Below are 26,901 nucleotides of genomic sequence, written 5' to 3' on the forward strand. Positions count from 1 at the left end.
CTAAAAGTGAACACAGGTGTTGAAACCAAGCAACCTTCTAGACTCATTTCTCAGCTCACTTCTAATACTGATCTCTTAGGCACCATCAAGACTAGGGCCATTTTTCAAAATTTCCCATCTTTACCAACAGCAGTTCAGCTGCATTAGTGTTAACAAGCTTGGGGTCTACTGTGCCTTAAAAGCAACTGCTCTGAGGAGGTACATACAGCAGTGGCAGTAACAGGCTCTCTGTTTACACTACTAGTATCCCTGGAGCTTCATGGATCTCAAAAACAGTGGGAAATTTTTGGAAAATTCCTCCTGTGAAGACAGGGCCTTAGCGTTCATTAACTCCCACAAATTACCAATATAACAAAATTATAATTAATACTTGATATAGATTACAAAACATTAACAAGAGCACAACTAAAGCATAGCTCTCACTCCTTTAGTGTTATCACCTTCAGCCCTCACACCACTTCCCCCACACACACTTTTTTTTTTTTTTACACACACACACAGTTACTGTGTCACGTCTTACTTGGGGCTTCCTTACAAACATACATTCACAGACGTTACACACCCAAGTGGTTCTGTTTAAATCAATGGGACTACTCACGTGATCAAGGGGGATGGAGATTTAGTTCCTTGGGCCCCAGTCCAGCACAACACTTAAACATGTGCCTAAGTAAGTATGCAAGTAGCCCCATTCAAGTCAATGTGAAAGCCCACATGCTTAAAATTAGGTAGTTGCTTACGGCTGAAATGTTCATAAAAAATGACTTAGATGCCCAAGTCCCATTGACTAAGGGCACTTAGTGAGATCACCAAAAGTGCCTATTGACATCAATGGGAGCTAGGTGTAGAAATCCCACTAGGCACCTAAATACCTTTGAAAGTCTGGCTAAGTAATTTGTTGGATCAAGGTCTAACTTTGTAAGCTTCAGAGGGCAGTGATTTTTATTATGTGTCTCTAAAGCAATATGCACATCTGTAGTGCAGTAGAGTTGAGGAACTGAATTAGAAGCATAGAGTATCTCTATATTAGGCAATTTTTCTTATCGTTGGTCTTGAGGGTTAACTATTTAGCGTTTAAGGGCAGAGGCACAGACAAGGGGGATTCAGGTGCACATAAAGGTGTATTAGTTTGGTGCCAAAATAAATCAAAGGTTTTAAAAAAAATCACAAAAGCTACATGGAGTGTCTTTATTTCACATTACAATCCCAGTTTCATTAGTCTGTTCTTTCCTACAGAAAAGTGTCCTTACCCGTCATGTCTCTTTGGCCAACTGGTTTCAGCATGGGAAAGCCACCTGCAAACAAGCCCCCCAATGATGGCTGAGCACCACTTTTGCTGGTTGCTGGTCCACCTTCATCTCTGTTAGGTCCTCTGGGTTCTGTTACAAGGAGAGGAGTTTATAGATGTGTTTTGTTGTCTACATTCAGGCTTTTCAAAGGGCTAACACCAGCAAACACCAGCCTCTGATTTTGTTGTTTTAACATATACAGCCAAGAAAGTTACTGAGGGTGCAAGAGAGACAACTTTACTATTTAACCAACATCTTAGAGCACAGCATCTTCTCGTGCCTCAATAATGCTAGGATATTTTAGTCTCGTATTCAGCCATCATTTTGTGATGAGCTGTTAAACTATCATTAAATTCAGATTTTAATCTTTCATACAATTCTGAAGAGTAGCTGACAGTGACAGAAGTCACTTGTAATCTCTTAAGAAAGCACAGTTTTCACTGGGTCCAGCTGATCTGCACATCACTTCCCCGGTGGATCAGCTGGGTATCCAGCACCGATTAATGCTGTCACACATGTGTAAGACTCTTTCCTTCAGTGTTAGAAACATCTGGCAATCTGCCAGCAGTTACTCAGAAGCCTGGAAGTGGTTTGTGAGAGAATGGAACGACCCACAGGTGTCTCTAGATACCTCTAGAACTATTTTTTTTTACCTTTTAAATTTAAAATCAGCTTTCCAGGGGTAATATAATAAAAATAATATATTTGTAGCTAAATGGAAACCTGTGCTAGGCAGCCAATAAATGTTCTTGTTTCAGAGTAGCTCCGCTTCTAGGATTTATCAGATAAATAAAACAAAACACGGAAGGAAAAAAGGTCTCCTAATTTTTCCCACAGTCAACAAATTCTCAACATTCTCGTTTAGAATGTAAGCTCTTCTGGGGAGGGGTGTAAATTCCATTTTGACTGTGAAATGTCTAGTGTATGCACTTATGTTGCTATAAAGTGCTAAATGACAAATCTAGAACCTATGATTTAAAGTGGGTTCTAAATTTGGCAAATCAAGCCCTCCCCTCAGTAGTTGTCCATACTGAAGTTGGCCTTAAGACAAACATAAGGCCGTGACTAATTTTGCAGACCCTCAGTCACACAAGTGGTCCAACTGGCTTCTACAGGACTACTCAGGCCAAGAGATTGGCAGGCCTGGGCCCCTTTCTCACAGTTGACAAAGCTGCACACTTACTTTCAATCTGTGGTGCACTTCGGTCACTGATTTGGGTAACTTTCCTTAAGCGAGTCCCTTGCTGAATATCTGCTAGTAATGCACTTCGATCTTTTTGATCTTCCTTTCTGAGCTTTGGGGGCTCTGTACTTGCCTGTTGAAGATAACAATATTAGACAGTGAGGCAAAAGCTGAGAAAGGAAGCACAAAATAAATAAACTTTAATAGAGTAAATCCGGAGTGAAGCAAGCATCTTAGGCAGTTATCCTGAAATCTTTATTACTGTGCCTTAAATTATATATTATTGGAATTAACACAACTGTCTTCAGACACACAAAAGCTAGGAAACTGCAAGTTAAAGGGGGCTCTACTAGCACTGTTTAATTTCATCTGAACAAAACAAGGGACCTACTTTCATTTCAATCTGACTTCTGGCAAATGAGCTACCAATGTTCCTAGAAGTGCCAGGCCTGCCCCCCTCCTTCCCCCATCCTGTAATTCTAACCCTCAGGGCACATAGGTCTTTTGATTTTTACCTACAATGCTTTATGAAAGGAAGATTTCATAAGCAATTTGAGAACACAATTTTTTCCTGTATTTCTCATTCCTCGTTAAAAAAGACCATTTAATCATAAGCATTGCAACCTGCAATACTGATATGATCGCATTACTATATAGCATCTTGTGTTTAATCTTGATGATATAATTCAGACATTTCAACTGGGGTTTAAGTGCCTCTGTATTAGGGAATTGTATAGATTTAAACAGTTTAAATAGATTGCTTTAAAAATCAATTTAGCTAAATAAACAATATTCTAGTGTGTTCAAGGCCTATAAGCGTAAAGACAAGCAGTTGTCTCGGTATGACCACACTAATATAAAATCTTGGGTTTGTTCTTGAATATGAGACTCTACAGAATAAAAAAAAGCAGAAATCTGTTATTTCAGATGTCTGGCAATTTGTTTTTTCTTCAAACAGGTAAAAAAGGACAAAGTGGAAATGTCCAAAGCCAGTAGGTGGGTGGCACTGGATTGTCCTCCAACATGAGAATCTTCAACTCAGCGCAAGTCCTTATAGCCAAGTCCAGAGCAAGTTATTATAGCCAAGTTATCCCTCCAAAACAGAAACACACAAGACCCTTTTCTTTAGCAGCCTATTATTGCTCCACTTTAACTTTATACTTACTCTGGCTCAAACATCTCACTCTCTTAAAAAATACTATCTGAGAATTGTGAAGATGGAAAACGGGATTGAAAATTTTTAGAAGCCACTATATGATCAGAATTTTTACCTAGCTAATTTAAAATGTAATGGATACTTACATTTTATTGCCTATTTTTATTCACTATGCTTTAAAAAATAATAATCTGGATTTGCAAATGTCCACTAGGTGGCACTCTTAGGTGACAGTAATGTCTGTTACATTCCTGCCATCTGATGTAAAAACTCAGCAATAACCTTGTGACTGATACTGTGACCATATATTCTTCAAAAGGGCATTGAAAAAAATATAGTCATTCCTAGATAGTTCCCTAATTTACATAATAGTTCTGCTTTCCCACATGCTTAAAACAAAGTTTAAACGTACAAGCAATTCTGGTTATCAAGGCACTGAAAGGCTGACTGATATAAGCAATGTTATAGGGTACATACCAGTTGGAATTTATTTCCAGTCACTTTTTCCTCAACTATTCACAATACTTACTATGACAAATGGACGAACCATAACTGGAGCAAATATATCTTGCCTGTATCAAAAGCTTTTCACCAGTATCTTCAAACTTTCTTCTCCCCACTCCCACTAATAATTTAACTGTAGCTAGTCAATTAGGATCTAAAGCTACTTGATCAAGACTGTTAGGTTTAAAATTAGATCCAACAGCTGTGTTTTTGTTTCTGGGTTCATGTGTCCACATATTATGCCAGCTGTCCGCTCTGCCTGCCTGCTCCATTCTTGTGAGCAGATAGGGTATTGGAATATTGTTTGTATTTCAGTACACAATCTGTAGTAGATTAAATTGGTCACAATGATCTCTGACACAGTGTCCCTCTAATATAAACTGCTAAATTCCCTTTAGAGATTTTTGTGTGTGTGTGTCACTACACAAAGAGGGAATACTTCATTTTGCAAATATAAAATGTATTGTAGGATAGAACTGTAGGAATCTTCACTTCAAACACTCCGCCTCACACTTCTGTAGTTTTAGATCCTCATATTGTACATTTATATATAATTTTCATGGCCAGAGCGGTTAATCTGTCTGCTGATTGATTATGCTGTGGAACAGCTTGATATGGATTCTCTTTTTCCATTACAAGGTCAAGACAGTATGGGAGTAGCAGTGTTGCTTGGCTGCACACCTGTGAGAACTCTCCTAAGGATTTCTTGTTTGCAGCATTGCCCAGACCTACACTGTCTGTGACATTTTAATAGTGCCAGTGAGTGCTGGCACCCTTTAGCACAAGTATCCCAATGAGGGCAGAAATATGAATATACTCCAGCAAGGAAACCTGCTCCAATTGATTAGCTGCAGACAGACTTTTCAAGCATCATTTCTTGGGTACTGCACAGATATCTGTTAAGGAAGAAGAATTAGCCAGGGATTCACTGTCATGTTATTTATACAGAATAAACAAATAAATAATTGGGTAAGCTGGTACAGCCAGAAGACAGAAATGAACTCTTCATTGGGGTTAGACTTCAATCTTAAAAATATACACACAAGTGTCTTGAGCAGGAAGACAAATACATTTTCCTTGGCACTCACAGGGGGGGAGCAGAGGTGTAACACGAAGGGTATAATTTTTAAAAGTGCTTCTCTACACTAATGGGGCAACTACATTTACAGAATAGGGAATGTCTCAGTCCTTCACTGAAAATCAAAAGGGAAGCAGACAAGAATGTGAAGATCGTTTGTTTTACTAAATGCCAGAAATGCCTAAGGTAACACAGAATGAAATTAAATTGGTTAGTTCTCATTTCCTTGGTAACCATCAGGTTATTGCTCTATTATTTCACACAAAAGAATGTCGTGTTAAATAATTTGTTACAGAAATAGAATAAGTCACATGTGCAGTAGCCTCAATTTAAAGAAATGCTTTATTTTTCACCTCACTGAGCTTCACCATATTTTTCCCTTACATATCATAGAACTGGAAGGGACCTCAAGAGGTCATCTAGTCCAGTTCCCCGCACTCAAGGAAGGACTGAGTATTATCTAGACCATTCCTGACAGGTGTTTGTCCAACCTGCTCTTAAAAATCCCCAACGATGGAGATTCCACAACCTCCCTAGGCAATTTATTCCAGTGCTTAACCACTCTGACAGTTGGGAAGTTTTTCCTAATGTCCAACCTAAACCGCCGAGGCTGCAATTTAATGTCCTATGTTACGCCACCTAAACTTAAGCTGGTAAGTGGAGGCCATGTTGTTTCTGCATTGACAGACACTATTCATGCTGTTATTTTAAATCCCTTTGTTATAGAGGCTTTCCTACCTACTGTACCAAGCACCCCAACATTCATATCCCAAAAATTCTTTATTGCTGGATATTACATAGGATGTAGCACATCAGATCAGACCATTGGTTCACATCCATATACTATGGCAGAAGCCAATACTGGAAACTTCAGATGATCCTCCCTGTGTAGATGTAATATATACTTAGACTTTTGTAAGGCTGTACCACTTTCTGTTTCAAACAATTACCAGTATACAATATCAATAAAGCACACATTAAATGGGCTAAGAACTGCCTGAGCGCAAAAAAAAAAAAAAAAAAAAAAAACCTCAAATGGGGGAGTTTCTAGCAGGGTTCCCTGGGGATTTGTATTAAGACTAATGCTATTCAACATTTGAGGACTTCAATAGCTCAGACATAGGTGAGAGGTTTTTCGCATGAGTGGGTGGGTGAGATTCTTTGGCCTGTGTTGTGCAGGAGATCAGACTAGATGATCATAATGGTCCCTTCTGACCTTAGTATCTATGAATCTATTTTCATCAATGATCTGAAAGTAAATATAAAATCACTACTGACAAAATTTGCAGATGACACAAAGATTAGTGGAATGGTAAATAATAAAGATGACAGGGCAGTCATACAGAGCGATCTGGACTGCACAGTAAGCTGGGCTCTTCAAAACAAAATGCGTTTTAATACAGCCCAATGTTAAGTGATTGGATTGTATTAACCTAGGAACAAGGAATCCAGGTCATCCGTGAAGAACAGGTGACTGCAGGGGTGGCAGGTTTGTAGAAATTTTGGTGGTGCCCAGAACCCGCCCCCCCCCCCAAAAAAAACCTCTGCCCCCCACCTGCCTAAGGCTCTGGGAGGGAGTTTGGGTGGGGGGAAGAGGTCTGGGGTGCATGCCCTGGGCTGGGGATTAGGGTGCAGGAGGGGATGAGGAGATGCAGGCTCTGGGAGGGAGTTTGGGGGCAGGAGGGGGTCTGGGGGAGGGGGTGCAGGGGTGAGGGCTGTGGGGCTGAGGATGAGAGCTTTGGGGTATGGGAGGGGTTCAGGGCTGAGGCAGAGGATTAGGATGCAGGGGGGGATGAGGGCTGGGGTTGAGGGGTTTGGGGTATTGGAGAGCTCAGGGCTAGGACGGAAGGGTAGGGGAAGGGCAGCCTGCCTTGCCATTTGTGAATGGGGGGCACTAGGACCCTGCGGCAGCAGTTGATGCGGGGAGCGGCAAAGCAGAGTCAGCGTGAGCTGCAGGCTCCAGGGCTCAGGGAGGTGAGCGGGGGCAGCAAGTGGGGGCCAGGGGACATTCAGGGGAGGTGCAGGGGGGCGGCAGGCAGGGCCGGGAGAGAGACCTGGCCCCAAACATTGGTGGAGTCGGGCCCCCAGGCCCTGAGTATTGCTGGAACCTGGGCACCACGAGTGTATATAACTTGCTGCCCCTGGGCGACTGTATCCTGGAAAGCAGTGCCTTTGAAAAGGATTTAAGGTCATAGCAGACAAGCAATTCAACATGAGTGCCCAGTGCGATGCTATGACAAAAAAAAATGGCTAATGCAACCCTTGGATGTAGAAACAGGGGAGTAGCAAGTCAGAGCAGGGAGATGACTGGTCAGAACGATACTGCATACAGTTCAGGTGTCCACAAGCTATAAAAGATATTGAATAAGTGGAGAGGGGGGCAAAAAAAGCTGCCACAAATAAAAGGTTTGAGGGCTGGAGAAAAATCTCTTACACTGAGAGACTTAAAGAGATCAACCTGTTTAAGCTTATCAAAAAGAAGACTGAGCTATCACTTGATTACAGTGTATAAGTAATCTCACTGGGAGAAAATACCAGACATTAAAGGGCTCTTTAATTTAGTGGAGAAAGGCATAATAAGAACTAGGGCTGTCAAGCGATTAAAAAAATTAATCACAATTAATCATGTGATTAATTGCACTATTAAATAATGATAGAATACCATTTATTTAAATGTGTGGATATTTTCTACATTTTCTAATACGAAGCGTACAGTGCTCACTTTATATTTATTTCTGATTACAAATATCTGCACTGTAAAAGCAAAATAGTATTTTTCAATTCACCTAATAAGATGAAAGAAGTAGAGCATGAGGCTGACCACAAATAAAGTTAGAAAATGGAATTCTGAGGGACTTAAGAAGACTAAATCCTCCCATGCTGACTCTTTCTGAAGGAAGATTTCCAAGGGCCCATTCATGATGGGAGTCTACTCTGTGGCCACCACAGCTACACCATAGCCATGTGAATCATCTTCTCTCTCTCTTTACAAGATGGAGGAGAATATTGTCTTCTCACAGGGGTGTGCTCAGCATAAATCCTTGAGAGGTGCTCAGATTCCATAGTTATTTAAGAGTAAAAGGCATTTAGCTGTTTGAAAGATTCTACCAGTTATGGTAATATTAGTTATTTTTTAAAGAAGAAAATTGTGCTAGTATTTTTAAAACTTTACAGGTGCCGTGTTGCCACCTCCGAGACATGGAAAAAACAGACACAGTCCTCCCCCCTAGAGGGATCCCATCAGTCTGACCCTCCTCTTCTCCCCTCAGGTGCCCCCACACCAGTATCCTAACCCTGTCTGCTCCCCTCATACAGGAAGTGGTGCAGGTGGAGAACTAAAGGCAGTTCAAGGCCTCTTTGCCTCTTACCTTTTCCCAGGAGCCTCAGTCCTCAAGGGAGCCCCCTTCCGGGAGCCCCTGCTCCCCTCATCCCAGTCCCTGCTCCTGACCCTTCTCTGCTGGTGAGCCTCAGGTCTGTCCCTCTTCCCGATCCCCAGTGCTGAGAGGAGCTACTGCAGCTTCAGCTGAGGGCCTGGCCTGCAGAGTGGGACCCAGGTGCTGTGCCAGTATGCACCCTTCTTAGTCACATGGCATGTGCGTGCCAGAAGTTACACGCTGCATGGACACTGTCACACGTGTTTATTGCAGTTTACAGAGAGAACACTAGTGGCAGTGGGAAAAGGGACACATTTTCACCAGCAGCTGGCAGGACACTACAAAAACAGGCCAGGCTGGTTAAAAACAGGCAGGTGGCAACCCTACCATGGTACCTAGAAAGAGGAATTCCTTCTTGACTCAGGTGGGTATTCGGGTTGGGCTGGGTACTTTCACTCTGATTCTGAAATGCATTCTTGATCTAATTCCCACAGCAATTCAGGGTAGAGTTGTTAATAAACAAGTGAACAGTACAGCAAAAACATATCTGCGGCCTTTTATACTACACAGTTCCTAGGCAGCCTGTGACAGAGAGCTGGGCAACAGCATCTGTACCAGCACCCTGATCACTGGATCACTAATATCACCACCCCAGAGTACATCTGAGGGGCAAAGCTGTGCCTCACTGACAGATTGGGGATGAGAAGGAGAGAGCTGTTAGGCTGATTAACCCCACTATCCCAGAAAGTAGAAAAGCCTCAGGAAGGAAGTGCTCAGTAGGGGGAGCCAAGAGAGATCTTTCAGGGGAAAGATACCGTCTGTCTCCGCCCCTTGGCTAAGTGAGCTAAGGACTGTATGCTGTTGTAAATACAGAGCTGCACAAGTTTGTCAAGATGGTGGGAAAGAATATTGTAAATCAATTGCACAAGCTGTTTGACCAGAAGAAGCTCTGATAGGTTTGTGGCTAGAAAAGAGACAGGAGAGGGCTGACACACAGCTGTGGATGTCAGAGTGGCACTAAGCACTCCTGTACTTACACACTGCTGTAATAGTCTTTGTACAAAATATGCCTTGTGAGGTATCATTTGAAAACTAATAACTCCCTGATCATTCATATTCTTGTGTGATGTATGCATACCACGTCTGTTAAGAGTTCTGAACATCTCTCACAGGCTTGGCCTTTAGGGCTTTTCTGTTTTAAATTAACAGGATTTAAAGACGTCTGGAAAATGGATTAGTTTAATGCACTTAGAGTTCACACACAGATATATACAAAGAAAAATAAAGGAAAACAAATCTAATATGTAGGTAACTTGTGTTCAAAATGTGCCCATCCTCTCTCTTTCAGTAGACATTGTACAAATCAAAATGCAGGTGGAAAGCACATTCAATGTACACTTTACTGACAAAATGGTTTATTGGGTCTGTTAGTCTAACACCAACAGACCCAGGTCGTCAGTGGGTGGGATCGAACCTGGGACCTCTGGAGCTTAGTGCCTGAGCCTCTACTGCATGAGCTAAAAGCTATATGGCTGTTAGCTAAGGCTGTAGAGCAAACTCATTAATCTCTCTGTAAGTGGTCTCGGTGCCACTAGATAGCACAGGGTGCCACACTCAGAAGGCGTGTTGGTTACATACTTCCCCTAGCTGAGGAAACACGTCCCAAGCTTCACAGACTTCCCAGTTCAAATCCCAGACGAGCCCCCACTTGAAATGCTGACAGAACCTGGTCATCGGCAGGCGGGATCGAACCTGGGACTTCTGGAGCAAAATACATGAGCTTCTATTGCACGAACTAAAAGCCAGATGGCACTTAGCCAAGGCTGTAGAGCAGACTCATTAATCCCTAAGTGGTCTCAGTGCCACTAGATGGGACAGAACACGACACCCAGGAGGTATGTGGGTTACATTAGGACATCAGGACTATATCACTTTATTGTGCTGACCTAAACAGAACCTGAATCAGCATGGCCAGGCCAAGGTGCTTTCTCCTTCACCTTGACCTTCCTCTACAATAGTAAAGGGGAGATAGGGACTACTATTAATTTTAACTTGCAGCTATGTCTAGAAACAGAATTTTCTAGCACTAACTGCACTTGATGATAGGGACTTGCTTTTTGTAAGACCCACGTATTCCACAAGACCCTTAAATGTCAATGGACCCGGTTTTCACTGCCCTGCACCTTGTGTAATCATTCACACAGTACACCACAGGTGTAAAACACTACCAAATCGGAATGGTAGTATTTTGTATACTATTTACAGAATTGTAAATGACTACACAATTGGAAAGCAGTGGAGTGCAGGAGCTTAGCAGGAGTCAGAAATAGATAGAAGTTTTATATGGGTACGGAGAACATCTAGCATTACAACAATAAAAAAACCCAAAACACATGATTTGGAAGCATATACATACTCCACCCCTCCCACCCTTGAGGTCACAAGTCAACTTCTAATTAATGAGGATCAAGAAGAAACTTTGCTTATGTTTTCTGGATCAGAAAGAAGGCCCTGAGTCAGTCTCTATAGAAAAAACCCTTTCTTTGCCTGTTGGTCTCCAGAAACCCCAGTTTAAACCAATATATGCTAGCCTCCCCAAGGGTAGAGGTGTTTACAACCTGAGTGATTCTCCTTAATCACTACTCACAGCTCTTAGTTCCAGTCAGAGCGGTGGCAACCTCCCCCCTGGAGTTGCATACAATCCTTGGCACACAGCAATATATAAACTTAACACAATATGGTCCCCAAAGATACTGCATGTGGTTGCAATATCCCATCACAGTAGCTATGGTGGGAAACTGAAAGAAGCATAGACAAGACTTGAACTGTCTGCAGCTGGACCCCAGCACTCATTTCCATCATCACTCCTACCACCGCCACCACCACCACCAGCACACACCAATCCAGTTAGTGAAATCACTTTAGCTTGGACTTTAGTCCTCGTCATCTCCCGCACCCGCCGGGGTGGTGGGGCTCAGGCTTTGGTTCCCCTCTAATGAGGTCATGTAGTAATTTTTGTTGTCAAAAGGGGGTCCCAGTGCAATAAAGTTTGAGAACCCCGATCTAAATCCATGTTTAGTTAACCGAACAGAAGTTATATGTTTTTTTCAGAAGTGCCGAGCCGCTTTTATTTACTGAGGTGCCTAACTTTCTGGCATCCAAATTTGATCAGGCTGGTGTACACTTTTGTGTCAAGTTCTCTTTCTACAAAGCAGGCTTTCAAACCATTTCAGACACACAATCACACAGGGCACCAAGGTGGGTGGCAATGTGAACTCTGCAGTACGGTCAATCTGAAGTCCTCCAAAAACATGAGTCAGCCTGCCTCCCACTCCCCAAAAAAAAAAAAAAAAAAAATCACAAGATTGGCTTAAACATCTCATGATTTTTAAAATAATAAATATTAAAGTTTTTATATTTTCCTTTTGATTTCACATTATCAAGCTTTTCGCCACACCTATGAGGGCTAGCACTGCCCCCCCGCAAAAGCTGAGATTCTCATGTAATGACATAATTCCAGGAGATGAGACTTTAAGAAAAATGCCAAATATCACAAGACTCAAAATAAAGTCATGAGAGTTGGCAACATTGACTCTGTATTTGTCTAGCACCTAGGGCTCCTGGTCCATAACGAGGGTTCCTCTGTACTACAGTAATACAAGTAAATAATAACTGCATCTCTGACCTCCTACAGGCACCATAATTTAATCTAGGCCTGCTCTAAAGAAACTATATGATTCACCTTGTGTGGCTACCTCCGCAAACACATTTCAAACGTTTTAAATGACCTTTTGTATCCATGAAAAACTCTAATCAGTTTAAGACTAGGAAAAAATGAACATCTTTTCAGTTTCTTGTAACATCACATTCCAGCAATGTACAGAAGTTTAAGTCACGGCATTGTGTGGGTTTTTTTTCAAAACTGAAAGGTTGTAAGAATAGTACTAATTGACTGATTGAAATCTATTGCAAATTCCACCAGTCACAATTTGCACCTGAGTATGTGTATGTATCACAGATGGCCTAGTGGTATTTCAGTGAGTTACACTCAGCAAAGTCATGCACAAGTCATATGGATGAAAAACTTACGGCCATTCTAGTTTGGAATGTTTTGTACTAAAGTCAGATGTTAAGCACAATGGAGATTACTATAAAAACAGCCTTGCACAGAACACAACTGCTTAAATGAAGTGTGCTTCCTACCAACAAAGTCAGCATGATCCTAGTTAACACACCATTATAGAGTATTATCATCTACAGATATATGCAGTACATGTCCTTGTACCAGTCCAGACAGAAATAAATTGAGCAATGTTATCTTGGCATGGTTTTATCTTCGTATTCATATTGCCCCACTGAAGCTTCAAATACAGAAGGTTATATATAAAGATTACAGTTTCATGTGGCTTGAGCTGTAACAGTTCAACATGACTACAAAAGTACCATTCCTTTCAAGCCAGCCTCTTCCACTATTTAAAAAAAAAATCAAATAATAAGATATCCACAAATACCCCGATTATTTGAGCAGTTACAGCCTGTATGGTGACAACACTGTCTACAAGAAGATCATCTCCAACTACACTTGTATTAGACAGCACAATGGGCTACATACGCAAGACGCACAGAGAGCAAGTTTTCTTTATTACCCAAGGCGAGGCAAATTGAAATCCACACACAAGCAGCCAGGGGGAAAAAAGCAAGATAACCCCTCACCCCATTTTTTAAGATACCCCATATAAAGCTAAAAATATTGAGATTATATTGAGACCATTTTTTTTTAAATTAAGGTTCTCATCACCACTTTTACAGAGAGAGATGACCCAGGAACAGAATGGGCCAAACTCCAAATTCAGACTCTAATCTGAATGATAATATGCAGGGATACCATAAAAAGATAAGACTGGGGGTGCAGTATTGCCAACTCCAAGCTTTAAAAAAAAAAAATCTATGAATTAGACCTCAAAATCATGAGATTAAAAAAAATATATTTAGAAGCTCTTTTTGCTTGCCTTCTGAGCTTTTAGAGTACACTCGGTTTGTGTTTTCAAGCTTTCCACTACAACAACAAGGGCTCAGAATTTCCCTTTAAGTGAAAGCTGAGATTCTCAGGTCATCAGTTGTCCCCAGGAGCAGCTTTAAGAAAACCACCAAATATCGCAAGATTCTTGATGAAGTAACAGGAGTTGGCAATACTGGCACTGGTGACTGGTCTAAAAAGAAAAAAAAAAGGGGGGGGGGTTCTTTAGTCTGTTGGTTCAAGGAATCCTGCCTCTAGAGTTAATAAAGAAAGCACTGGAAAACCCAACAGGAATGCTTAGCTCCTCATGCCAAATGGTCCAGGTCTTCCAGCAATCCAGCCTGGCTCTCTGCAGCTATTAAAGCCAAACAAATTCAAGCTGCATTTAATGTAAGAAACCTATTTTTACATATGCCCAAATACTGCAGTATTTGGGAAATCTTATGATTCTGGAGTCTATTTAAAGGCTTGATAAAAATATGGAGCAAAAATAGATATTTCGGGGGTAAAAACTGACTGACAGTTCAAGGTCTACAGACTAGGAAGGTAAAAGGCTGCAATAGAATCTGGACTGCCTACTGATAACGTGCTGCACTGCGTTGTGAGAGATTCACATTTGACTTGCACCCCTAGTTCCTTATCCCGCTATTCTGCGGGATCTGCATTCACTTCAAAGTTGGGTAGAAAGTGACTGCGCAGTGCATCACTTCATAAAGAACCTCTTCATTCCGATGAGCAGCAGCATTTACTGCCTCCAAAAATCACCTCAAACTGGAAGGAGAGTAATTTTTTCTGCTTATATTCTTAAGATCTGAGAGTCATACTGAAGACAATTCTAGCTACTACAGAATAAAAAGATATATACAACCCCTTGAAAAGAGATTTCTAACCAAAGCTGGTATTAGATCACTCCTTCTAGAAGTTAGAAGAGACACAGAAGTCAAAGTCTATTTGAAACACAGCCAAGATCTGACATTGCTCAAAAGTATTGTGATCTTTCACCTCTACATCTGGGAGAGTCTCTTAACAGAACTAGTTAACAGAACACTAAGAAATATTCATAAGTTACATGAATCATGTACCTGACTTAAGAGTATTCAAAGATATATCCAAAATGCATGAGGCAATAAATTCCCATGCCATTCAACCAAGTTATTCTACATGTATTATTTCCATTTCTAAACATTAGCAGTACAAAAATGTCATAACAGCAAAACAACTCCCACACAACTTCAGAGATAACACTGTCGTTTTCCAATTTTCTTAAGCGGGCTTACAAGGTTCTCTCTGACAAAAAACATAGCAACTGCACGAAAGAGAAGAGGGGAAAAGTCCCCCAGTGCAGAGATCATCTGATGTTTTCCCTAACATTGGGAATTCTATCTCTGCGTAAATTATGCATTTATCACACTGCTACATAGAGAGGAATTGTTCCTCTGAGGTTTTTAATGCAAGAATAGAAAGTTAGTACAATAGCCAACTGAAGAAACCAGTAGATTGCCATATGTTCAGCAGCTATTGTAATTTTCCCTTAATTCTATTTCATTAAATAAGAATTCAGGAACAGTTATGATTAATCCATATGATAATTTACCTTTAGCATTATTTCAAGTTTTACATTGTACTAACTCAATGCTTTCCTGAAGCAAGAACATTTTTCACCTTTGGTTTTAACATAACAATGGGACATATACTCCTGGTGTAATTCTGTTGGTTTTAAATTATTTGAACCATGGTGTCTTTTTGGTTCATTTCTGCCCCGACACTTCATTATACAGAACAAAATAATTCTGAAGAGAGGCAGAAATATTTTCTTTAACTTCAGAAATGTCTGAATCATTAAGCAAACATCTACTGTGAGGGTCTAGTACATACAATACACTTCCTAAGATATCAACATTTTAATAGATGTTGATTGAACATAATATCAGAAATGCATGCTTGTAGACACATGCAGCAGATCAGTAAACAGACTACTGCACTTTAAAACAAATAGCAGGTTACCAGAACACCTACTCTCATTCTTCTCTTCAGGGCCAGCTCTAGGTTTTTTGCCGCCCCAAGCAAAAAAAATTTTGCCCCCCCCCTTTTTTTTTTTTTTTTTTTACACTCAAAGTCATGCACAAGTCATATGAAAAACTTACGGGGGGAACTCTTACACACTTTTGCACTTTGCAATTTTTTTTGTTTTGGGAGGTTTTTTGACTGTTTAAAATTTTTTAAACAATGAAAACAGAGAATTTGTAGTTTGTGAAATAAAAGAGTTTCCTACTAGTGTACTCATTTAATTTTAACAAAATCACAATTACAAACAATTTGGGTTCAACTATACACTGTAATGAAAAACTTTACTGTCTTCCGGTGCATCCAGTTTCTCCTAAATTAAAAGAATTTACATGAACTGAATTTTTCTGTTTTTTTTAATACTTGCGTAGTCTTAGTAATCCAGTGAAATCTAAATGTTTTGCAATGGTACTTTCAATTGAAATTAATGCGAGTCCTGACAAATGATTTTGAGACATGGTGGACCTCAAATAATTTAGTAATTTCAGTTTTGAGAAACTGCGCTCACCAGAAGCCACTGATATTGGTAATGTTAAAAGAATGCGTAATGCTATAGCAGTGTTTGGAGTGAAAAAATCATTTCTTGCTATAAATTCTAATACTTTTAGAGGAGAAGTTTTAGGACTATTAGCTCAGATAAAGCTATTAATTCATCATAGAATTCTACTCCATCAGTGTCAGCAACGTTATCAGTACTGAGCACTAAGTGTAGGTCTTGGCAGTGCTTCACGAGGTCTTCTTTGGAAAACTGATTTTTAATATTTCCAATATCGTATAAAAATTCAAAAGTTTCACAATGACCATGCAACTGATAAAATCTTTCTTCAATGGAAGTTATAGCTACATCCAGAATACATTCAATAGAAACATTCAACTTTAAACAATTCTTTTGGATTGAGAATAGGATCATCATGAGCCTCATAACAAAACTGTTGTGTTTTTTCCATTAGAAAATAATTGTATTATTTCATTTTATCATTTCATTATTTTTACCCAAATAATGGGTGTGAATCTCTCCAAGTTTCACTCTTCATACATGCTCAGCCATAACACTATCAAATTTTGCCAATAACTCAACGAATTTCAAGAAATTTCAATTGTTGTTATTCTCATATAAAATATCCGAGGATCCACAGAATGTGAGGCGCTGTTCGTCTAGGAAATTAATGATTGCCAGTAAACGTTTCAACACAGCTTGCCAAAGTAGAATTTCTGAATTTAGTAGACTTTGCTGTACCGCATCGATTGTTGTACCGGAATGTAATCTGGTTGACAGCTCAATCCAATTTGTCCATGAGCGTAAATGATTTTTTGATGTTTCACGTTCTTTCAAATGCTGATGCAAAATTCGCCAGTCATTAAAACCTGCAGTGGCCAGAAGAATATCCGAGTTACAGAACAGTTTGCAGCAAAAACAAAAAACCCTACATTGTTGGTCTGTGAATACACACACCACGATCGATTAATTTGCTCCCCATTTTTCATTTTCTTCTTCATACTGGATGGCATAAATCGACAATTCGATTCATTAAATGGATATTCAAATGTAGGATCTAGTTTTGAAGGATCTTTTTTCACAATAATCATTAGCATTGCATCAGTAATTATTGTCGGCCATGTACTTGGATCCGATCTTATGTCAGTCTCTCCACCTTCCAATAATGGTTCTTCAGTTTTAGATTTGGATAACAGTTCTTCGTTTCTGGATTCTTCAAGTGAAGTAGTTAATCTTTGGATGGATTGTGATTGTTCATCTTTATCAGTTAGCGAAGATAATCTTTGGTCAGATTATTGTTCATCTTTATCAGTTGATAAAGAATCTTTGGTTTGATTGGTCTTCATCAGTTGATGAATAATCACATTCAATGCGTTGCTTAGAGTTTTCTCCTTGATTGTCGACTTTTTAAAAATACTTATTTGAAGTACGAGATAGTTTTTCTAATCCTTTTTGCCATTTCTCTCTTTGTTGCCGGTAGGCAGCACCAGAAAGTTGTTTTCGTCCTGGCATTTTAGCCATATAATCACTGATGCAACATGGAAACTGGCACGAATGGCGCTGATAGGGCAGCACAGTACACACAAGTAATCGTGATTCCTGATTTAATCAATCGTTAACGTTTACACATTTACGCATGTTCACATTATGAGTGACCATGTCACGACGTGACATGATATTTTTCATGTCACGTTCCTATCGCACTACTGGAGATTTTTTTGATCTTCATGTATTTTTTTTTTCGTACATTGGTGGATTTAAAAAACAAAAGGGATGGCCAGAATGCCGCCCCTGGAAATGTGCCGTCCCAAGCATGTGCTTGCTTTGCTGGTGCCTAGAGCCAGTCCTGCTTCTCTTGAGAGCTTAAGCAATGACATCTTTGTAATCCTTCTAGTACCAGACCAGTGCCTGTTTTTAACATCATCATGGGCTGTTATAGGAACCTGTTCCCCTACCAAATAAAAAAACCATACACTTCAAAAGAAAAAGAGCCCAGGAAAACAGAAAGATTAGAAAGTTTAATGACAGGTTTCAGAGTAACAGCCGTGTTAGTCTGTATTCGCAAAAAGAAAAGGAGTACTTGTGGCACCTTAGAGACTAACCAATTTATTTGAGCATGAGCTTTCGTGAGCTGTAGCTGTAGCTCACGAAAGCTCATGCTCAAATAAATTGGTTAGTCTCTAAGGTGCCACAAGTACTCCTTTTCTTTTTAGAAAGTTTAAGTGAAACAAACTCCTTCAGTTTTATTGGACTATGAGGACAAACTCCTCAATTGCCCCTTTTCCATCAGGAGGACCTAGATTTAAGACTCTATAAGCCACTGCCTAAACCTATCATTTTTTTTCTTCCTACAACTCCTCCTCCGTTTTATCTATGACCCCTGAAGGCAGGCACACAAAGTGATGCTCAATTACTCCCACTAGTTATATTTACATTTTGTATCAGCCGCCTATGGTGCCACATAAATATCTAACAAATAGCACCTACACCTCTTGCTGCATGTATACTCCCACATTCCCTCTCAAAAATTCATTTGAAAGCCTTGTTTTATTACATGCTCAAGCAGCCAGGAGTTTTTCAGCTGTTGGGCACAGGTGGTTCCTAACATGCCTTGAATTCTGTCTTTGTATCATTTCAACATTTTTTGTGACTGCTTGCATGATAGAATTACAAAAGAAATGGGAAAAAAAAACATGTCAGCTACGAAATAAGTAGAACACAGTTCTATAATTAAAGCATTCACATCAGACTATCTCCAAGCTCAAGAGATTTAAAAACCAGTATAAACCAAACTAATTTGCATCTGACTCAAGGAAGGCATTAAAATTGCAAAGGACTCAAGAGCAAACAGCAGTTTGGGGTTTGGAGAAAAAAGATGCAAAATCATTGAGGACTGTGGCTTAACGAGGGATCCAGAGTTATCTTAGATGAGATGTTGATAAAATATGCAGGCAAGTAGGTAATGTAATGGAGGATTCTCTGCTCCTTGAAGTCTTTAAACCACGATTTGAGGACTCAATAGCTCAGACATAGGTGAGAGGTTTTTCGCAGGAGGGGGTGGGTGAGATTCTGTGGCCTGCGTTGCGCAGGAGGTCGGACTTGATGATCTTAATGGTCCCTTCTGACCTTAATATCTATGAATCTATGTATTATTTCACTTACCCTGGGGAGTGGAAGTTGTTAACTTCTCATGTGGCCAGGGTAACCCAATATTCTCCAAAGTATTAGTGACATTTAATAAAATTGATGCAGCGTGGTCTTGATCCATGATTATTCTAACCACGTTGCATATGTAAGTACTTCTTGACCACGTCACACAAACATAAGGCGGCAGGTGTGCCACAAGGGTCAAAAAGCCTGACAGATATGAACTGAAGGGCCACATCTCAATCCATTAATGGCAAAGCCAAAGGGAGACAGAAAAAAAGAAAGGAGACTGCTGGGAAGTAGAAATGAGAAGCTCCACCAAACCGAACCTAACAACCTTGCTCTGTTTCAGCTGTTTTCTTTTATTTTTTTCTTAAAACTTAGTTCCATCTCAGTCCTCCTCTCCGTTTTTACACTCTTTCCTTGTGTTCAATCTTTTTGTCCCCACTCCCCTTACATCAACAGTCTCCTACTCTACCAGACTCAACTCTTTGCCCCCTTAATTCTTCAGCATCCTTCTTTTCCCTTTGTTAGACTTCGCCTGGCCTGAATCACCTACTTCGTTCTGTCACAACGACAAAAACAAAGTGGGAAGTAATTGACTGGTTCTTCTTTAACAAATGTCATCTGATCTGTGTAAGTGCAAGGACTCACTCTCTGCAGGTTCACCTGAATTAACTAGCAGCAAAGCCAGATGTCAGATCACACCTGCATAGCAACATTTCACAAGTGTTATTTAATCCCCAACATTTCACAAGTGTTATTTGATCCCCTAAGAAAAGCTGTGCTATCTTCTAGATAAAATACCAAGATAAGCTCCCACACAAGATAAGAGATCTTTCAGGATAATTTTTTTCATAAAATACCCATCATATAGGTTTTCCCCTTATTCTGAAGGCCAATCTGACAAGCTCCCCTTAGTTATAGCAAAGATGAAAACTGAAGAGGTCCATGTATCAGTATCCAGGACTCTTAAAAATAATATAATTTCATATCCCATATAATTGCATGCTTGAAAATGCAGGGTATTTAAATACTAAATGGAGGCCTTGTGTCTTGTCTACACACAGAAGTTGCAGCAGTTTAACTTAAATCAGTTTAATTAAATTGATGCAACACTTGTGCGTGAAGACTCTTGTATCAGTTTAAACCGGGCTTATGTCTGTCCACATACAAAACTTGTGCTGGTTTAACTGAATCGGTATAAAAATTACCCCTTTACTTACATCTGTGTGTGTAGACTCAACTGTGTGCATTGACTAGGCAAAGCTTGTTTGTTTCAATGGTACTTTTATATTACTGCCTATCATTTTTATATTTCCATTCTCCAACAATAAATTCAGCAGCTGTAGCAACAGCTGGGCAGTTTTAGCAGCTGTAGGATACAGATGCCAAATTCTAGACAATATCTTCCTAGCAAAAGAATCTAGGGTCTGTAGCTACTTGTTATGGATTCCCCAATTAACACCTTTAGCCAGATGCACAGTTGTAACAGGGGTCTGACCTATGTCAGCATTTTGCTTCTGTAGCACTAACTAGACACTGAGGGCCTCTTAAAAATGGTCTTCCCTCTGATTCAACTTTAGCAGAGAAGATTCCTTTCACTGTTATGCGAGAATAACATTCGGCAGAATCGTCTTACTAATTCTTTATGCAGGATCCATTTGCTCCCTTTAAATTATGCACTTGCACTGGAAGATTTTCCAAATTCCAGCTGACAGGGTAATGTACTGAGTATGCTTTATAAATTAGAAATACATTTTGTAATTCATTAAAATGAAATGATGGGAAGATGTCAGCATTCTCTGGCAACAGAAGGAGAGCAAAATTCAAGGTAAAACGTAACCACTTTGGAGGTAGAGTATGAACTGACTGAAGCCAGCTGCTGCATATTCTAAAAGCTCCTTATGTCTGGGATATTTCCATTTTCCCCCCAACAGATATAGTGCCATGTGTGACAAATAATGGGAGGCAGTAACCAGACCTACTGCAGAAAACAGTAGCAACACATTTAGTTGGGCCTCTGCTACGCAGCCTTCCAGAAGGGATTTGCAATTACCACAAGAAGGGGGGGAGGGAGAGAGAGATATTTACACCAAAGAAGAATTAGGCCAGTTACCAGTCTGCCCGAGAACATGATTAGTTCTAGAGGAATAACTCTGAGGTAGACTGCGGAGAATGTTGGGTCATTAAGGTGCCATCTAGTCCCTAAAAACCTGCCACATAGTTGCCTCCAACTGGTCTAGAGAGGTAACCTTGTAACTGAAGTGGTCAACACTTTGGGCCAGATTCTAAAAAGTGTGACGTGGCCGCTTTCCACTGTGCCACCAGTGTAAACTGGCCCTAAAACCAGTATAACTAGTCAAAGGATCATCCCAGTGCAGGAATGAATTTACATGGAACTGATCTAGAGGCTCTTATCCCACAATCCCTTCCTGCTGATGGTGTACCAGGGAAAAAGTGGCATGACCAGGACACCCCTTTGTTATGCTGGTTTTGGCTAGGTTCTCAGCCACCTGGGGCCATTTATAGTTGGTGTAAGGTAGAATAGCCTGACAACAGCACTAACTCTGCTGGGAAACTGGCCCTGCACAGACTGTAACAGGATCTGGGAGTCCAATGTTGAGCTTGAAGCCACTTTTGCACACATATACACACTTCCTACATTTGGGACATAGTTGAGGATCTGTATATCATGGCAAAATTTTTCAAACTGGATGCCTAAAGTTAGGTGCCTAAAGTCAAGAGACAGGTACCTGCAGCTTCTATTGACTTCCATAGCAGTTGTGGGCATTAAACTGCTCTGAAAATCAGGCCACTTATTTCGGCATCTAACTGGATTTGTGAGACAAACATCAGGAACATAGATGTGAAAACTCCAGTCAATATGCCTGAAGATCAAAATTAAACCAGAGAAACCAGAATTCCTCAACCTGTATGTTTTCAGGCCACGCACTATTCTCTTTCCTTCCCCCTTCACCACCTTGCACTTTTTTGATAGTTTTGCGGGATGGTTCAGTTTTAATTCTTTAAAACTTGGAATGGCAAATAAAGAAGGTGCAAGGTAATATCTCCCTAGGAGAGGACAAAGTTGGAACATAATCAAATAAAACTGATAGACTCCTTCACAACATAGGCATGGATGTAAGAGCAGGAAAGAGAAGTTCAAGGGTCTGAAGTATGTATTTATATCAGCACCACAAGGCATAAAAGAAAGCAAGCTCTATTTTTGAAAGAGTTGGGCACTTATTTCTACAGCGATAGAAAACTAATGCATGCTGCAAGGAGTATAGCCGTGGCAGAGAAAGTGTATGAGGAAATCAGAGGTGCTTGGCCTTGAATATGGCTATTCATTATTTTCTCTACAGTCATAGCTTCAAGGCTGAAACACCCCATAAACAAGTGACTGCAACACATAAAAAAGGGCCTGAAGAAGCATCCCCAAGGATCAGCATAACCAAAGTATAATAAGAATCTGGAATTCCAGCCAGGGCATCAGCCACTCACTGCAAGGGCACATGCACTAGTTGGTGACATGCAACCAGGTGATCTGTTACATACAGTAGCTATACGTGTGAACATGATAAAAGCATCATAGGTGTTTTTCTTCCTAGGGATACACCACAAGGAAAAACACTAAAATCTCTGATACAAGCTATTAGAAATGAAAGAAGAAATCAACACTTCCCATATGCACATTTTCAAACTAAAATCAAGCTCTCTGTGTTTTGGGGGGTACTTATGAGTGCTAAATTTGCGTGCGCACAAGTGCGCATAAACATACACATACAAAACCACACATACACACACACACACACCCCAGCCTAGGTTTTTGTTCAAAACACCTGACCCAAAATACTCTGCAGGCTTTGCCCCTGCTATTATCACAAAAATCTGTGATTAAATTTACCCTGCTACACTAATCAAAATAAAAAGCAGATCTTACCAGAGGTAATGAAGATAGCAATGGTGGAGGTGCTGGGGGTGGTCCTCCAGAAGCTGGAAGAGGTGGTGGTGGTGGAGGAGGCGGCGGGGGTGGCACAGGCATCTGTCAAGTTTCTAGCTTCACTCCGCTATGAAAGATTCCAGTTGAACTCTAAGTCCTGAGGCGGGAAGAAAATGTCATTACATACTGCAAACAGAAGAACAGTCCCAGCCAAATTGCTAGCTCTCAGCAAACTGAAGATTTTTGTACCCTACAGCCTCTAGTACTACAGTATGAACAGCCCTCATTAGATGAATGTTATCTTCAGATATCTGTAAAGAGCCAGCTGACATAGCTGGACAGCTTCCATGAATTCTAAATGTACAGATGCCAACCTGTTCAACTTCAGCTATGAGATTAATCCAGCTCATAACCTGAAATGCAATTATGCTAAAAAGAACAAATTACAATAAGACAAATCTTGAACCCCTTATTACGACGAAACTCCATTTTAAGGAGAGTTTTGTATTTCTATAGATAGATAAAGAACTTTGTAAGGATTTTTGGATTAGGTCCAATAAAACAAAACAAACAAACATGACTGAATAATAAACAAAGAAACAATTTTCCAGAATAGAGTTTTATTAGGTGCACTACTACTTCCAAGGAACAGCCCTCCAAGCACTAGAAATTTCAGGTGTTAGTCAGATATGTATAGCATCACTGTCATTTTTTAATTTTAAATTTATTTTCAGAATTTTTTAGTAATATACCAAATCAAGGGGGAAAAAAAGGGTATTTTCAATTTTCCAATAAAAGGATGAGGGTAATAATTTACAAATAGAGAACTGCAGATGCTGGAGGACTGCAAAGATTGGGAAAATAATTTTAAAATACATTATTTTTAATAATTTAACTCTGAGGTAAATTGCTTAGATTTTAAATAATCACAGAATTTGAATATATGTTATATAGGTCAAGTTTAGTATTATGGTTTTGGGTGATTGGTTCATGGGTCTAGGGGTTTTTTTTAAGTATGGCACTCTCCACAGTATTTCACCGATGCTCATGAAATACAACTGCCAGATTTTTCCTATCATTTGCTAAGAAGAATGGATCGATGTGTGCTAAAATTCCTAGCTGGATTTAGTTGAGTGATGGCTATGACGGGTCTCAGGGTGCCCACGACTGAGAGCCACCTTGTTACCATCTTGCCTCCAGCGTGAAGGAAACTTGCTTGTGCTTATATTGGTTTCAGCTCCCTGACCCTACCAGCGTATTATCCGCTTAAGCACTCTCCTCTGGGAATGCTAGCCCTTACTTTGCTTTTCAGTTTAATAAGTGCATCTCAGTCCCCAAACCCCTTGGAAGCATTGCCCTGTAGCATCCAGCCCCTTCTCCACTGAACACTCACAGAAATACTAGGCCAGCTATCCCCAAGGGAACATCGTACACACCAACCTATATGATCCATCTCAGGATCAGCTCCTTATATAGTATGACAGGATTGAGATATTTTTACCGTGAAAAACAAGAAGTTTATTATCAGAGAGTCAAGAGATAGTGAGTAAGGATAATGGAATCAAAAGGTTACATATAAAAGAAAATCATAACATGCTTTCTAGAGACTACACCTATCAGACTAACCTTCTGTCTACAGAAGTTTATCTCACCACAAAGGTCCTTTGCAGGATTTCAACCAAGGCTGGTTGTGATCCCATTTTCATGAATGTAGTTGCACTGCTCAATTACTTCCTAGGTGCAGGATAAAGGGGTGTTTTCCTCACCTTCTCCTTATATCCTACAAAGTACCCAGACCCATGATAGCCAGCACCACTGCCCCCCACTCCCCCCCCCACACACACGTGGCTTATTCTCTGGTGTGCTGCCTCCCTGTTTATTTCACATCCTCCCCCCATTGACTTCGTATGTAAATAGAGCTTCCATTGTGTTAGCTTACAATGCTTAATTTACATGTGAACAGAGACAGGTGAACAAATATCTTTTGTCTGACAGAAAACGTGTTTGTTATCTCTGTTCTGATACAGACTTTAGAACATATTTCCAAGATACATACATAATTCCTTACATAGCATCTGTACATACATTTCACAATGATATTAATGACCAATGTGACCTGGCTTTTATTTAAGACAGCTGACATTCTTTGGTGAACCAGAACGTACATACCTTGGCACTGAGGGGTTCATGGGTCACTGAGTCATCCAAGGAAAGACCAAATTATTCAGTTTGGCATCATACTACCTTTAGTTTTAGGACAATATTAAAACCTCTGCTGTGGGATATTTAAACTCGCAATACTAGTAATTCATCTGATATTACGCCTTCTAGCTGGCGAAACAGTAGACATTACAATGCCCAAGTTTATATTACTAAAGAAAAGCAGTAAATACCATGACAGAGTGAATCAATGAGAGATGGGACAAATCCTCAGCACCAGGACCAGAGGACCCAGCCAATGTTTTTTTAAAATCATCAAGAGGGTTTTAGATTAAACAGTGTCTTTTTTCAGTATTGTAGTGACCATACTGGCTCAGTAGTGACGCCTCCGAGTCCGTCCCCTTTCATCATGAGCCGGAAGAAAAATATTGACCACATATCATGCTAGTAACAGTAGGGACTCATTTCAGCATCCAGCCAGCAGAGGGCTCCATGATGCTAAGTGCAGTGGACAAAGAGGTGACACACAGAGACTGGGCAAACAGGGAGAGAGCCATTGGGTTGTAGGTAAGTGTGAATAGCCAGCAAGTGGTGACAGCCCAGCTGGCTGGGGAGGGAAGATCAGGCCCCAAAAGCTGAAAGCTAAGCCTGGAAGCAGATTGTTGGTGGCAGGAGGCCCGCAGCAGCAGAGAACAGGGTGAACAGACTAAAAGTAGCACGTGAGACACAGGTACATGTCTGAATGACAGGAGAACAATCCAGAGGTGCCCCCAGTGAGACCAGAGAGGACAGGACTGATCTCTGGCCAGTGGGTCTACAGACCTGCACTGAATTGTCTGTCAGCCCACATACAAAGCCAGAGTAGCTTTGTACCCCTCCTATTGGGCTGCCCTGGGAATCAAGCATGCCTGGAAGGGCAATGAGTCTTATCTACTGATAGTGTTTGTCATAAATATAAAGGGAAGGGTAAACCCCTTTGAAATCCCTCCTGGCCAGGGGAAAGCTCCTCTCACCTGTAAAGGGTTAAGAAGCTAAAGGTAACCTCGCTGGCACCTGACCAAAATGACCAATGAGGAGACAAGATACTTTCAAAAGCTGGGAGGAGGGAGAGAAACAAAGGGTCTGTGTCGGTCTGTATGCTGGTCTTTGCCAGGGATAGACCAGGAATGGAGTCTTAGAACTTTTAGTAAGTAATCTAGCTAGGTATGTGTTAGATTATGATTTCTTTAAATGGCTGAGAAAAGAATTGTGCTGAATAGAATAACTATTTCTGTCTGTGTATCTTTTTTGTAACTTAAGGTTTTGCCTAGAGGGGTTCTCTATGTTTTTGAATCTAGTTACCCTGTAAGATATCTACCATCCTGATTTTACAGGGGGGATTTCTTTATTTCTATTTACTTCTATTTTTATTAAAAGTCATCTTGTAAAAAACTGAATGCTTTTTCATTGTTCTCAGATCCAAGGGTTTGGGTCTGTGGTCACCTATGCAA

The 26,901-nt window shown here is 40.4% G+C and overlaps 1 protein-coding gene across 2 annotated transcripts in view; it reads right to left on the reverse strand.

Annotated features, from left to right (window-relative positions):
* The window catches only part of WIPF3 (WAS/WASL interacting protein family member 3), a 73,364-nt gene that overhangs the window by 25,891 nt on the left and 20,572 nt on the right, over positions 1–26,901 (reverse strand). For both annotated transcript variants that reach the window (XM_077811333.1, XM_077811332.1), the window contains exons 2-4: positions 23,252–23,408; positions 2,470–2,602; positions 1,248–1,376 (exon numbers count right to left, since the gene is read on the reverse strand). In XM_077811333.1, coding sequence (XP_077667459.1) covers positions 1,248–1,376; positions 2,470–2,602; positions 23,252–23,353 — 364 coding nt within the window. In that variant the 5' untranslated portion in view covers positions 23,354–23,408. The remainder of the gene's footprint in view (positions 1–1,247; positions 1,377–2,469; positions 2,603–23,251; positions 23,409–26,901) is intronic.

Source organism: Eretmochelys imbricata, chromosome 2 (genome assembly GCF_965152235.1).
Source record: "Eretmochelys imbricata isolate rEreImb1 chromosome 2, rEreImb1.hap1, whole genome shotgun sequence".
NCBI lineage: Eukaryota > Metazoa > Chordata > Testudines > Cheloniidae > Eretmochelys > Eretmochelys imbricata.